We start from the raw sequence: 16,072 nt of genomic DNA, 5'->3' as shown, positions 1-16,072 counted from the left end.
GGGTGGGTCTCTTCTTTCTTGCACTGTTTGTGGCATTGCATATGTGTACATTGCTGAATCCACTCATAACCATGAGGGAAAGATGCTACCATGTTTCCCCAGAAGGAAGGCCTACCCTATAAATAAGCTCTAGAGTGACTTTATTCAGTATTTTTCCAGATGCTCAAAATATAAACCCTAACCTGAAAAATAAGCCCCAGTTAGCCTTTACAATATGATATATTAGTTTTGTTGCTGCTTCCGGAAACTAGGAGGAGCCAGCGTAATGCAGAAGAGAGCAGCTGGAATTCTCTCTGAGGGCTCGTTTCCACTATTGCGGTGCAGAATCGCCTGGATTCCACCGCTGTTGAAATTCCATGAATTAGCATGCGGATGCGAATTTTTGCGCGTTTTTTGCCGCGAATTCGCATGCGAATTCGCATAGGTAAGGGTATATGCGAAATTAACCATGTCACTGCCTGTTTGAATTACATTGGTACCTTAGCCGCATGCGAATTTCCTATTAAATACATTAGCGGCGATTCGCATGCATTCCACTCGCAGGCGAATTCGTTGGCTCTTTTGTGCGTTTTTTTACCGCTGAAAAAAACGCACCTCAACAACGCTACAGTGGAAACAGGCCCATCCACTTGCATTACATGTGCGAATCTGCATGCGTTGGACGCATGCAGATTCGCGATAGTGGAAACGAGCCCTGAGATATTTTTCTATGAATTTGCTGCTTTGTTTTAACCCATTCCATGTACATATCCACAACCTTCATAAATACCTCTGAACTACTCCCCTGGTGCACTACAACGGAGGGGTATACATTTGTTTCCTTTCCTAATTGTTCTCTTTCCTTGAAGATAGGTCCTGCTGCATGATGATTTGCAGTGGCGTAGCAATAGGGGTTGCAGAGGTAGCAACTGCACCAGGGCCCCTGGACCAGAGGGGCACAGTAGGAGGCCCTCCTTCAGCCACTTTATTAGCTCTTAATTGATGCTAAGCTGGTAATGATCACTTCTATGGCCTCAATTCAGTAAGCAGTTTAGACTAGTCTACTGATGGTTTTTAGTCTACTGATGGTTTGGTCAGTTGCATCAAAGGGGAATTACTATTACCAAATGTTTTAGACCTGTTTTTAGACCTGGTCTAAACCATTTGGTAATTAGGTGGGTAAAACTTGGGAAATGATCAAAAGATGCAATTCACAAACAAGTAGGTATGACTGACCTCCTTCTCCTTTGATGAGCTCTCCTCTGCATACAATTAAACTCCTGCATAATTAAAGGGACCCTGACCTAAAAAAATAAACGAAATTGGTACTCACCTGGGGCTTTCTGCAGCCCACCGTAGGTCGGGAGGTCCCTCGGCTTCCTCCTGGCTCCTCTCCCGGTCCCGCCGCCGCATACCGCACCGGGGGACACCTGTGCTGGGTGTCAGGCTCCCACTTCCTGAACCGGGACGCTCTTCGTCATTACGCCGGCTGCTGCGCATCATCACGGCGGCCGGCGTGACAGTACTGCGCATGCGCGGTTAAATCGTGCATGCGCAGTACTGTCACGCCGGCTGCCGTGATGACGCGCAGCGGGCGGCGTAATGACATAGAGCGTCCCGGTTCAGGAAGTGGGAGCCCGACACCCAGCACAGGTGTCCCCCGGTGCGGTATGCGGCGGCGGGACCGGGAGAGGAGCCAGGACCATGCCGGGGGACCTCCCAACCTACGGTGGGCTGCAGAAAGCCCCAGGTAAGTACCAATTTTGTTAATATTTAGAGCTTGGAGTCCCTTTAATTCAAAAGGTTCCATCCTCACATCTAAAATACCTCACAGAATTACTTTACCGACAAGAAATCAGTTGGTCTAATATCTGTCAGAAAAACTGGGCGTGGTTACTCCTTGTTTGCCTTTGTGAATTGCGTAATTTCTGATTGTTAGACCAGGTCTAAAAACAGTTCTAAAGCATTACACCAAACTATCAATAGACTAAAAACCATCTGTAGACTAGTCTGAACTGCTTAGTGAATTGAGGCCTATATGTGCTTTGATTGGTTGCTACCATTAACAGACTGTTCTCCTTCCTAATTTACACCTCTCTGACAATGCAGCTGTGCTTGGTAGGTTTTGGTGCTCCATATAAATTATTTAAATACAGAGGCATAACTAGGCCCCACCGGGCCCCCCTGCAAAAAATTCTGAGCGGGTCCCCCCCCCCCCACGCGGGGCCCGCTCTGGGCCGTTTTGGGGGGCTGGAGGGGTCGCTGCATGAGGGGAAAGCTATGCACACAGTCGGCGGGGAGGGGGGAAGGTTCCCCCCCTCCCTCACCTCGGGGCTCTCCCCTCTGCGCTCCCCTCCAACTTAATAAGTGTGTGGGCAGCGGCGGGCAGCGGCAGCCAGCGGCTGATACATACCTTCCTTCCCTCTTCCGTGCGGTCCAGTGTGCGTTCCTCACTCTAGTCTCTGACGCGACTTCCTGTATGCCGGGCCCCCCTGCGGGGGCAGGGGTTGCATCCCCTATTGCTATGCCAGTGTTTATAGAGCACTTGAGGGGTCCCAATTTAAAACTCACACTAGGACCCAAAGCTCCTAAGCTACACTACTGATGATTTGTTATATGTAGGCTGCCTGGACACTATGACTGTGAATAAATGTTGATTATTTTTTGTTGCTGTTGTTCAAGAATCGAATGTAGATGATTGTTCATGGAAAAATAAGACAAAACAAAGAAATGGACACCGAGAGCCCAGTATAGTGTAGTAAGTCTTGACACCAGATTATAGGTTATCATGAAGATGTAATACAAACCAGGGTTACCACAAAGGCAACCACTGTAATAGCAGGTGGGGAGATTAAACCTGACCCCACTCAGGATAACTACTTGAACTACTTGCCTACTGCTCCACGCCAATTGGCGTGAGCAGTACGCCAGCCCCAGGACCGCTCCACGCCGATTGGCGTGAACAGCCGTCTATGGGGCTAGCAGGAGATCGCGCGCAGGTATCTCCTGCTTGGAAGGCGGAGCTCCGTTCCGCCTTCAGTCTCCCAGCGGCGATCGCTGCTCGGAGACTGTTAGATGGCGAAACCCCTGTCTATTAGGGTAGTACAGCGCTGTGATCTAAGGCAGCGCTGTACTGGGGACAGCTGTGTGAAACGGCTGTCTCCCTGGGACACCAGAGAGCGATCGGCTCTCATAGGCAGAAGCCTATCACAGCCGATCGCCATGATTGGCCAGCTGCGGGAATGAAGGGAGGGATGGGAAAAAAATAATTAAAGAAATAGTATTTTTTAGTTAAAAAATAACAATAATATTTGTATAAAAAAATAAACATGGGGAGCGATCAGACCCCACCAACAGACAGCTCTGTTGGTGGGCAGAAAAGGGGGGGGGAAATCACTTGTGTGCTGAGTTGTGCGGCCCTGCAGCTTGGCCTTAAAGCTGCAGTGGCCTATTTAACAAAAAAAGGCCTGGTCTTTAGGGGGGTTTAACACTGCGGTCCTCAAGTGGTTAGGAAGTCGCTCTCTGTAGATAGGAAAGATGGGGCAACACCCCTCCACCAAGGGTGGACCAGACAATATATTAGGATGTATAACAGAGGTGCCAATGTAGTATAAAAATTGTTTAAAAAGAGGAGCCTCTGTCGAGGCGCTTGATTCTTCTACTGACCCTATATGCTATTACTCCGTTGTTATTGCCTGATGAAGCGGGATTAAACCTGCGAAACACGTTGCACTATTGGAGTATTGTGAAGAAACTGTTGTTTACTATAAACCAACAATATTTGGTGTCTTCTTGGAGGAGGGAAGTCCAACACTACCTCCTCTTTTTAAACGTTTTTATATTATGTTGGCGCCTCTGTTATACATCCTAGTATATGGAAAAATAAGACATCATATGAAAATAGCCGCTAGTACATCTTTTGGTGCAAAAATGTATTTGATCTTCAGCGATAACTGGAAAAGATTTTACAGCTGTTTAACCATGTGTTACTACATTCAGGCTGGATTCACAGTTGCCCATTGCATAATGCACGTGTTATGAGAGTGCACTGCAATGGAGACTGGGCATAGACTTTAATTTAAAGCCTGCATGCAACAAGTTAAAACAATCACAACACAGCGCAGTGAACAGCCCTATAGAATTGTACGGGCAGTGAGCTGACATGCAGAACTATTCTGCAGCACAACTGATCACTGTGAATAGGGCCTTATACATAATTTCAGTAATGCTCTGAGATGCACACACCCCACAGTACTTCGCCTACAGCAAAGTTTTATTCATCGTACAGCATTTCTGCAGAGTATGATTGTACATAGAATTGGTATATTTATGCAAACTGGAATCAGTAATGTATACATCCTTCAAATACATTTTTTTTTAACCAAATTGTAATCCTTTTGTAAATGCCTGATGATATAGTAATGTGCCTTGTTCACTTGTTCACTAGGAAACCTCAGTGCTGAGACTATGATGGAGATCCTGTCAGACAAGCCAAGTGGCATTAACATGGAGGGCGGTTTTATGACAACTGGGAGCATGGTGTCTATCCTTCCCCAGGACCCATCACTGCCTTGCTGCCACTTCTTCACTGGAACTCCAGACCCCTCCAGGTGTGTGCTGAACTCAGGCCCGGATTTACATTACAGGAGTCTATAGGCACAGATGGCCTGGAACCCGAGACTCCGACCTCCGTGAACCTACAAACCCCTCCAAACTGCACTGCAACTGTGCTGGTTAGCCCTGCTGTCACTTCTCCATTATTTCCCTTACCCGTCATAGCTACAGGTATTTCATAGCATTAGGTAGCCAGAGGGACCGTCAATATTAAAGGGAACCTAAACTGAGAAAGATATGCATTTTTCCTTTTAAAATAATACCAGTTGCCTGACTCTCCTGCTGATCCTGTGTCTCTTATACTTTTAGCCACAGCCCCTGAACTAGCATGCAGATCAGATGCTCTGACTGAAGTCAGACTGGATTAGCTGCATGCTTGTTTCAGGTGTATGATTCGGCCACTACTGCAGCCAAAGAGAGCAGCAGAACTGCTAGGGAACTGGTATTGTTTAAAGCCAATGGGTACCGCTATAAAAATAAAAAAGTCAGATACTCACCTAAGGAGAGGGAAGGCTCGGTCCTAATGAGCCTTCCGTCTCCTCTCCTGGTGCCCTCGGTGCTGCGCTGGCTCCCCCGTCCGCCGCCGCAGGGACTTCGGAGGTCTTCGGGAGCACTCGGGCTTCCGAAGACGGGCCGCTCCATACGACGCACGCGCGAGTGAGTCATAGAGGGCGCTCGCGCATGCGTAGTATGGAGCGGCCCGTCTTCGGGAGCCCGAGTGCTCCCGAAGGCTTCCCGAAACATCCCTTCCGCTGCAGAAGTGGCAGTATTTGACAGAACTGGTCGAATACTGCCACGGGGGATCCTGCGGGGGACCGGGCACCGGGACAGGAGAGGGAAGGCTCATTAGGACCGTGTTTCCCTCTCCTTAGGTGAGTATCTGACGTTTTTTTTTTTTTTTAAACGGTAAACATTCACTTTAAAAGAAAACATTCATATCCCTCTCAGTTTAGGTTCCCTTTTAAGTAGCTAGTGGTGCCCCCAACTGAAGGGAGATCTCCTCAGTGGAATGCGGAGAGCAGGGTAAGTAACCTCTCATTTACACTCTTCTCAGGACTCTGCATAGGGAAGGAGGGAGGCACTAGGGGAGGGGAGTGAGCCGGATTTCCATCATCAGGCGCCTGTAGGCACGTGCCTACAGTGCCGTATGGTAAATCCGGCCCTGGCTGAACTTGTACTGTGCCAGATACAGCATGCTCCTTCCTTTCAGGTTCACAATGTGCTGGAAAAATGTCCACTGCTGCTGGCGTTTGTGTTCTCTGCACCTTCATGTACTGTGTTGGCCTAGGTAGTTATTGCATTATAGGACATGAACACAAGGCCTGTACAGATCAATAGGTATGTTTGTGTCTTTGCGTCACAGTGTGCATTGCGTTATACTGACAAGCTGTCTACATTAGGTCTCTGCTTGCGTGCATGAAAAAGTGGCACAAGGTAATTAAAGGATACCCGATTTCAGCTAGTAGAATATTGCTAATACTTACCTATATTCTATATTTTAACGTGTAAATTGCATTAGTAAAATATTGGTAAATAATACAGATATTTTACGACAACTTAACCTAACACCACACACACACTCTCTTTAACTGACCCACTCTCCCAAGCCGACCCCACCGCCAATCCGCCACAATTACAATAATTACTGGCACTTATGGCGGCACTCAAGTTTCTGCCGATAGCAGGCACCCACATTTGCTGCTTTGCTCTACTTAATTCGCATGAACACACGTGTTATAAGTTATCAAGTGGAGAATATTGCTATGATGGAATGCACACTGTGTTATACATATGTGCCGCAACAAAAAAGACAGTATACTTTGACACACTCACATTTATTCTGGTTGGACTCGATGGACAGATGTCTTATTTTCACCAAACTAACTGTGTTTGCATGCAAGCTAGAAAGAATTGCATCTTGTAAATCTTCTCATGTTAAGATGCATTGCTTACAGTGCAGGCTTGTATGGTGAAGCAGCGTTTACATAAAAAAACAAAAACAAAAAAAAAACACCTTACCTGCTGTATATTTTCATTTTTCTGCAATCCCTGATAGTAGAATATCAGTAACTACACAGATATTCTACTATACCTCACTGTAACCCTATTCTTGTACTAACCTTACCATCTATGCCTAACACTAACCCACCACACCTACTTCTAAAGGCCCCTACCTACTACGCTATTTCAAAGCCGATTTTCCTGACGACCGTTTTTTTTTTTTGTTTTGTTTTTTAGCAACAACCGATTGTTTCTGCAAACTCGCAACATGGGTACAGCTGTGTGACTACACAACGGTCCCATGGTGATAACGACTGTCATGGTGGATTGGATGCTTAAGATCCCCAACGACTCCGTGCAAAGTACTTGACTTCCTGTTTGTGCCCGTCATGTGCCATCGCGTGTACACGCCAGCAGGGGGATGGATCGGGGGACATTGCTGGGATCCATTTTCCTGCGTCGTTAGGAGAGTATTCAGCTTAATGCTAACCTCCCCCCTCCTACTTCTAATACTTACCTTACACTATGAATGCCTAATACCAACCCCGACACTCCGCCACCCCACCCACGACAATAACCAATCACCTATTAGAATTCCCTGATGCCTTAATTACACCTCCTGGACGCTCACCTATGTTATAGCCGAGAGCCTATTTTCGTTCCAATGCCACTTAGATTTTTAGCTTTTGAACAAAAATAAGACTGTGAGATTCCATGAAAGTCCTATTTAGGATTGTGGCTACAGACGCAGTTATTTATCTATTCAGCTTATGTTTACTCATAAAGTCTACAGATTACACTGGAGTTAAACTTGGCTTTTATTAGTGGGCTGTTCTTTTTGAAGAAAAGTAACCAGAAGAATAAACACTCTTTGCATTATCTTGTGTTTCCTAGGTCTGTGTTTAAGCCATTTATTTTTGCATCCCAGAAGGAGCAGCTGGTGGGAACCGTTTCTCCTGTGTTTGGCTCTAATGACCCTGTAAAACGTCAGCCAAGATTCCAGAGCAGGCCCGACAGGAGGCATGAGCTAGTAAAGAGGCAGGAAAATGCTCTAAATTCTAAGGAAACCTCACAGGTAGATATAACACAATGTGATATTGTGAATCGAAAAATAGATTTGATATGCCTTTCAATGTAAAAGATTAATTTCGAGGTGATGTTGTTCAGCTGTGTTATTAGTGGAAATAATAATACAGCATTGCCTAAATGTATTGCATAAGAATTATTGCTCTTTTTTTTTAGTTTTCTATTGCTAGCCTCAGTATATTTAGTTTTTAAAGCTGTATTATACAGTTACCCTCTTAACATATTAACTTGCCTTCTATTTTCTGACTCTGAAACTTACTATAGTTGTTTTGTCAAGTTAAAGAAAATCTGTAACAAAAAAAAATCCCCTAGGGGTTACTCACCTCTGGTGGGGGAAGCCTCCGGATCCTATTGAGGCTTCCCCCGTCCTCATCGGTCCCACGGCAGCGGCGAAAATCCTCCCAGAGCGGCAGCGATGTAAATATTTACCTTTTGGCTCCAGCGCAGGCGCAGTATCTGCTCTTCCCACGGAGATGGGCAGAAATAGCCGATCTCCGTCGGGCCGCTCTACTGCGCAGGCGCAAGTCTCCTGCACAGTAGAGCAGACCCGACAGCGCCCCCGCCGGTGCCTGGAAAAGTAAATATTAAACAGGCTGTCGGGTCTGTCGGGCCGCTGTTCGGAGGGCTGCAGCGAGACCCCCAGCGAGACAGAGGAGGACGGGAAGCCTCATTAGGATCTGGAGGCTTCCCCCTCCCGAGGTGAGTACCCCCCAGGGGACATTTTTATTGTTACAGAGTCTCTTTAAATGAAACAGATTTGTTAAAAGCATTAGCCTTGAAGCAAAATTTAGTTTTTTCTTAGTATAAAGAATGTTTAATAGGATTTGCATAAATCACAGAGAAACAAAAATAACTTTCTTGAGCTTGATAATTTTTACGAAATTATCCAGTCCTGAAAGTTGACTTTGAATATACGTTGACCCTTATATAAGAAACAGAACGGGGTATAAAAATGACAGTAAAGTGTGGAAGAGCAGCAGCGCACTGGAACTCAGGCGCGGGGAGGGGGCCCAACTCTTCCCTCCTTCTCCTCAGATCCCTCCCCCTCCATTGCAGAAACATATGACAGCGGCAAGGGGTCTTAGTAAAAACTCACCTTCACTTGTTGACAGAGCAGCCCGGCAGCACTTGATCCTCGCATGGAGCCCGGAAGGTGAGTTTTTACTAAGACCTCTTGCTTATGCCATACATTTCTGCAATGGAGGGGGGGGGGACCAGAGGAGAGGTAGGGAGGGTTCGGGCCACCCGCCTCACTGTGCCGTGGACGGACACCGGCCTGGCCCTCCCCTAGAAATGGTACTGTACTCAACATCTTAAGGTTGCCTAAAAAGGCAACCACCCCCCTTCAATCCCATGCAGGTTTTGCTCCTGACATTTCATGCTGCATTCTCCCTTGTGCTCCCTTCTTTCTATCTGCTGCTGGCTCTCTTCTCATCATCTCCTTGTAATCAACTCTTGTAATGGAACATCAACTTCTGTAATGTCTTGAGACCTGACGGGAGATGGGTGCAATGCCTTGAGACATGACAGGAGATGGGTGCAAATGTGAGGAGAGCCACAAATGAAGACTGGCAGACTGATTGCAGCCTACAATGTCAGGCCACAAAACCCTAGACCAGGGATAGGGAACCTGTGGCTCAGGAGCCAGATGTGGCTCTTTTGATGGCTATTGGCTACATCTGGCTCACAGACAAATCAGTAGGGGTTGATTCACTAAGCTACACTGCTCAAGCAGCGCAGCTTAGTGTGGCAGGTAACATTTTCAAAGTAGGCACGCTACTGCTGTAGTGTGCACTACTAACTTACTTGCGCTTTCCCCAAAACTAACAGCCACTCCAATTGTCCCACCCAGGATCCTGTCAGGTCCAGTGACTTTGAAGGATGAGATCCCCACACTTTGATTGGCCCATTAGGCTGCCTGTCACTTGACAGGCAGCCTATTGGGCCAAAGTGCGGGGATCTCATCCTACAAAGTGAATCAACCCCCAGGTCAATTACCTAATTGTACAAGCTGTTAGTCGCTATTTCTCCTGTCTGGCTCTCAGGGCTCTTTCACACTTGCGGCGATTTTGCGCGTTAACGCAAACGGCTAACGTTTGCGTTAACCAAGGTGGAATGAAAGTCCATAGACTTTCATTTTACCTTTCACACCTGACGCTGCGTTTCGATGCGTTGCGGTTCCGACGCACCCGGGCGCAGTTTTTCGTCCAACGCACCCGCGAGCCGGCGTTTTCCGTCGGGTTTCATTACCAGCTACCGCTGCTGATTGCGTCGCACCGCAGATACCCGACGACACGCCGCAGGCAGACAACGCGTGCAGGAGAACGGCTCCTGCTCGCGTTGTCTGATGTGAAAGAGCCCTCAGGGAAATTGCTTATGGTGCTGAAACCCAAAAGAAGCTCAAGACGTGTCTGACATTTCCGCTGCCTGGCGGATCAACTCTATACACATCACCGTGGCAACAGGGACGCGAGCCCTCTGCTGCGCATGCGCACTGTCCCAGTTTTAAACATATTGTATGGCTCTCGCGGAATTACATTTTAAAATATGTGGCATTTATAGCTCTCTCAGCCAAAAAGGTTCCTGACCCCTGCTTTAGACTGTTTCTTTACTCCACTCTTAATTTAATTAGGAAAATTACCTTCCTAATGTGTAAAAAAACAAACAATCACCAAAAAACACAAAAAAAAAACTGTATTACCTACCATGTCTTCTAATAAACCCCCAGCCACAGTTCGTAATGGAAAAAAACCTATTCTTGCTCCATATACAACCAAAGTCCACTCTGTAACACCTCACCAAAATCAGACCCTTCCTGGCATGAAAACCGTATTCCCTTAATACTAATCTGATAAAGTCCAGTGCCAAGATCAGCTGAGGTCTGCATCAGAATAACCCAGGGCTAAGGTTACATAAATGCAACATAATCACAATGCCGGCGCCTCCAGTGCTGAAGAACCTCTTTGGATGTTGGCAGTAGGCTTTGCATCTTCTGATTCTCATGTTTGAGTTCTCTTGAGAAAACTGCTCATGTGAGGGATCAAAAGAGGCAAAAACAGCTGCTGGCAACTGGCAAGGAAAAGCTAAACTACTACACACACTAAACATGCTCCCTATTGTGCATTCTGCATAGGAAACTTGGGGGACTTTAGAATATATTTGGGATCAGACTTATATGAAAGTTCTCAGCTTAAAGGGAACCTGTAGTGAGTAAAATTATTTAAAATAAACAAATGACGTATCTGCAAATTAATATTACATACTAACCTCACCGCCAGTTCCTCCCAGAAGCTCACCATTTTCTTCTTACAGCGATCCCTTCAAGTTCTGACAATGTTTTGTCAGAACTGAAATATACCAGTTGCTGTCAGTTATAGATTAGCAGCTGTCAGTTACAACTGAATGTGCAAGGTAATGTCCATGTTTCCCTATGGCTCAAGTGGATGATATTACAGTTTAATAGTGTGCTGACCAGGAAGCTGTTATGGTGTAATGGCCATTTTTAAAATGGAGGACGGAGAATTCCATTGATCAAAGTGGACAATATTTACAAGAAGGTACTGCACACCCTATGTACGCTAATTAATGCAATGGGTGCTGAGTCTGTAATTAGGCTAAAAAGCACTAGAGACAATATATATACAAAAAGACTCACACACCAGCATGAGAGTCATCAAAATTATATTGTAAACACAAAAGCTGATTATATACAAACAAGTGCAGATAATGCACTATGTACAAATAACAGAAGTGTATTGGCAACAAAAGACCAAATCGGTCAAAAGAAATACAGCATAATGGTATACGTCAGCAAAACATGAAGTAAATGGCTGCACAAGCAGTATTCCTTTAAGAGCAGCAATGAAAAAACACAAGCACAGTTTTAAACATGAATGCAGTACATACAAGTGGTAAGGTAGCAAGGGATACAGTCAAACAATTGTGCAGTTACATCATGAATGGTATACCCTGACAGCGGCCGTTTCGGGGGTTCCCTTCCTCAGAGGGTATCACCTGGCTCAGTGCAGCACTTCTGTTATTTGTGCATAGTGCATTATTTGCACTTGTTTGTATATAATCAGCTTTTGTGTTTACAATATAATTTTGATGAATCTCATGCTGGTGTGCGAGTCTTTTTGTATATATATTGATCAAAGTGTACAAATGGGACGCAACAGAGGATAAAGAGATTGAGGAGTAGACTACTCAGGAGGTAAGTATGACCCGTGTATGGTTATTTTGACTTTTTATTTTCAGGTTAAACTGAATTTTTAATGTTTGAAGCTCACTTTTGTTCAAATGGGTATAGTCATAAATGATATTGTTATTTTGTATTTATATAGAGCAAACCATCAGTACGCCTTTGTGGATGAATCCCTCTTTGCCTGAACTTTTAAAGCTGGATGATGTAGAATTCTGGTTTAAGCACTGCATCAAATATGTAAATCACATTTATGCTGAAGGAACATTGAAGTCATTTGGCCGTCTCCACAATGAATGTTCTCTACCCAGTCACTTTTTAGATATTTTAAATTAAGAAATACGGTCAGGGTTTAATGGGGTCTATCAGATGTTCGCATGGAACCGTCTGAGCTTGAGTTATTAAAGGGAAGGTTCAGGGAGTGGGAAAAAAATCCATATCCACTTACCTGCGGCTTCCTCCAGCCCGTGGCAGGCAGGAGGTGCCCACGCCGCCACTCTGCAGGCTCCCGGTGGCCGGCCCGACCTGGCCAGGCCGGCTGCCAGGTCGGGCTCTTCTGCGCTCCAACGACGGGCTCTTCTGCCTTCCACGCGGGCGCGCTGACGTCATCGGACGTCCTCCGGGCTGTACTGCGCAGGCACAGAACTACTGCGCCTGCACAGTACAGCCCGGAGGACGTCGGATGACATCAGCGCGCCCCCGTGAGGCGCAGATTGGAGCGCAGAAGAGCCCGACCTGCCAGCCGGGCTTGGTCGGGTCTGCCACCGGGAGCAGCGGCGAGGGCACCTCCTGCCTGCCACGGGCTGGAGGAAGCCCCAGGTAAGTGGATATGGATTTTTTTTCCCACTCCCTGAACCTTCCCTTTAATGTTGAACAAGGATAAAACTAAAGAAGTATCTAGAAATTATGCTATCCTTCTGCAGAAGATGGGATTTGGTAAATATGGGAGAACCAAGCTGAGGTGGCAGGAATGTTCTCCAGAAATAGACACTTCAGGCTGGTCTGATTTTGAATCCTCCTATATGGCTATGGTTATTAGTGCTAATAATAAACTTATCCAAATTAAATGGTTCCATCAGATCTACTATACCCCTGTAAAATTGGCCAAAATGGTTGCTAATGTAAGTTAAGAGTGCTACAAGTGTGGTAGCCTAGATGCTGACTTTAAACATTGTACATGGAGCTGCCCCTCAATATATAGCTTTTGGGTTTCGGTTACCAATTTCTTAGCAAATCTTATAAAGAGGCATATTGACGTTTAATTTAAATGTAACAAAATTTGGGATATATGGATTGAGGACTAAGGATTGGTCATCCCTAATCTTAACATCAATGTTAGCATTATTGACGTATTCATATATATAGAGAGAGAGAGAGAGAGAGAGAGAGAGAGAGAGAGAGAGAGAGAGAGACTGAGAGAGACTCTGACTGACTGACAGACAGACAGACTGAGACTGAATGACTGACTGCCGAAGGAGGAATTGCTAATGGCTTCCCCCAGTATAACCCTAGTTATAAAAAGAGAAGGGTGAAATGCTCATAGGCTTGAAGGAGTGTTTATTTATCTTTGTATGTGTCAAAAAATATTTTGTTTGGGTCCACTTTAAGTACCAGCGGTCTTTGCCCCCTTATGGTCCAGAGACCGCTGATAAAAGAAACGGCATAACGACGAATACCAACGGATCGCCACACATACCTGCCGCAATCGCCATCCACACAGCATGCCGGGAAACTCAGCCACCCACTCTGCCATCTCTATGATGGTAGAGTTCCTGTGAGACGGTCAGGAGCCGCTTTCATCGGCTGCTGACCCTGCCTATCAATGTAAGCCACATACAATGAGCGAATCCATGATTGGACACATGTCTGATATAGGATAAAAGGCCTAAGAACAAATTTACGTGAGGTTGCCCACAGGGCCATGAGCCTCTATTAACTGCTCATTTTATGTGTAAGATGCATCCACCGTTACCATAGTGACCCCTCTAGGAGGTTGGCCTTGACGCTGGCAGAGGGGCTTAACCAACATGCCTGTTGGATATGTGGCAACAACAGTCTCATTTATTTTGGGATGTTGTGTTAGCTGCTGGCTATCTGTGAGTTGTGAGCCAAGGTATCTTTAGATTTTCCTCTGTGTATTGCCAAGCCTTGTGAGCTCCTCATATAATTATCAGCCTGATTGAGCGACTACCAATTTTTTAGTTTCAAAAGTTTTTTTTATTAATGATTATAATGAATATTAACAGCATTTGAATAGACCCTTATTCAAGGGCAATATTACATTATGAAATCAGTTAATAACTAACAAAGAAAAAAGATTAACAAACAAACAGGTTAGATGATTATTCATTTAAACTTGTATTTACATAATTCTTTGGATAACAAGTTAGAATATAGTGTTGCTCCTAGAAGGAGAGAGCACTGGATCGTAGGCCTAGAGCTGGGGAGCCCGAAAGCCATGGTTGCCAAGTTCGCGTGAAGGATAAGGTAGCGTCATTAATTATAGCTAATAGCCTTTCGGATATTAGAATCTCTATAATAATGGAGTCTGTCATTTTCAAGTGACAAGGTTGGTTTCAACCATTGGCGAGCAATGTGGAGTCTGGCCGCCTTGGCTATGTGTTGTGCGAGCCTGTGTTGTGGATATTTCCACTTTTGCGGCTTGTGCCCAATAAGTAGTTGAAGTGGATCTGGTGAGAGGGATATTTCAAGAGCTGTGCCTATAGCGGAGGCCACCTGAGCCCAGTATTTCTGAGCTATAGGGCAGAACCACCATATATGAGCCATATCACCCAATTGTCCACATTGCCTAAAACAGCAAGAAGATTTATCATTAGACATAGCATGTAATTTCTGAGGAGTAAGATATGTGCGATGAAGAATTTTAAAGTTTGTTTCTATATGTGAAAAGTAGCTACTCCCTTTAGCCAAGGTGAGGCAACATTTGGTCCATTGTTTAAGTGTAAGGGTCGTACCCAAGTCGGCTTCCCATGCTATCATTGTTGGGATCTTTACAATTGCTAGGGGTTGAGATATAACGGAGTAAAGGTAAGAGATAAGTCCGCCTTCCAGTGGTCTCTGGTCGCACCAGTGCTCATAGGTAGTGTGTGGTGAGATAGGGAGCGTGGATTGGCTCAATGTATTTAAAAAATGATAAATTTGTAGGGCCCTAAAATATTCTTTAGGTGGGAATGATGTATGGGAACAAAATGTTGTCCAATTTGGAAGGCGATTGTCAACCAGGAAGTTGGAGATGGTTAAAAAGTTGTGTGAAATCCACCACTGGAAGGGTCGTGATTCCCAACCAGGCGGAAAGTTAGGATTTCCAAAAATTGGCATCTGTAGTGGGACGACAGATTGAAGATTTTTGACAAATCTGAGTTTATTCCAAATAGTGAGAGAGTGGGCCGACAAAGGTGATTGTGTTTTATATTTAGCTGGAGTGAGTTGAGGAGACCACTGGAGGGCAGCTAGATTAATTGGAGCCAGGAGATCATTCTCAATATCTGCCCAAAGAGGGCAGTTGTTGGTAGCGTGTAACTATGCCAGTTGGGCAATTTGGGCTGCTTTTATAGTAGCTAAATAAGTCAGGGACACCCAATCCTCCTCTCTCCCGGTTAAGATGCATGATGTTCTGTCTTATTCTGCTTTTCTTGTTATTAGCTATAAATTTAAAAATTGAGTACTGTAAGTCTTTAAGTGAGGCTTTGGTTAAATGGATAGGCAATGTTCTGAAAAGATAAAGCAGGCGTGGCAGTAAGTTCATGAGGACAGAGTGAATACGCCCTGACCATGAAATTGAGGGAGAGTTCCACTTCACTAAATCTTGTCTCAGCTCAGACAGCATCGGCTTATAATTTAATGGAGAGAGGTCTGCAGGATTCGTTGAAATTTTAATACCTAGATAAGTGATGTATTTTGACTGATAAGAGAGTCCCATCTTAGTGGCTAGAGTCTCCGCATTTTGTTTGGGAATGTTCGCAAAGAGTATCTCAGATTTATTAATGTTCAGGTTAAGTCCAGATAGTTGTCCAAAGTGTTTTACTAGCTGAAGCAAATTAGGCATGGAGGTATGGGGTAGTGTTGGGCGAACAGTGTTCGCCACTGTTCGGGTTCTGCAGAACATCACCCTGTTTGGGTGATGTTCGACTTCGGCCGAACACCTGATGGTGTTCGGCCAAACTGTTCGGC

At 45.3% G+C, this 16,072-nt stretch overlaps 1 protein-coding gene across 4 annotated transcripts in view; it reads left to right on the top strand.

Moving 5' to 3' along the window:
- Window positions 1-16,072, top strand: part of SCRN3 (secernin 3) — a 54,697-nt gene that overhangs the window by 23,904 nt on the left and 14,721 nt on the right. For all 4 annotated transcript variants that reach the window (XM_068245480.1, XM_068245478.1, XM_068245477.1 and 1 more), the window contains 2 exons: window positions 4,427-4,589; window positions 7,489-7,669. In XM_068245480.1, the coding sequence (XP_068101581.1) occupies window positions 4,427-4,589; window positions 7,489-7,669 (344 nt within the window). The remainder of the gene's footprint in view (window positions 1-4,426; window positions 4,590-7,488; window positions 7,670-16,072) is intronic.

The sequence above is a fragment of the Hyperolius riggenbachi genome, chromosome 7, assembly GCF_040937935.1.
Source record: "Hyperolius riggenbachi isolate aHypRig1 chromosome 7, aHypRig1.pri, whole genome shotgun sequence".
Lineage (NCBI taxonomy): Eukaryota > Metazoa > Chordata > Amphibia > Anura > Hyperoliidae > Hyperolius > Hyperolius riggenbachi.
Note: the sequence above shows the minus strand (reverse complement) of the source record. Positions and strands in the feature narration are given on the sequence as shown.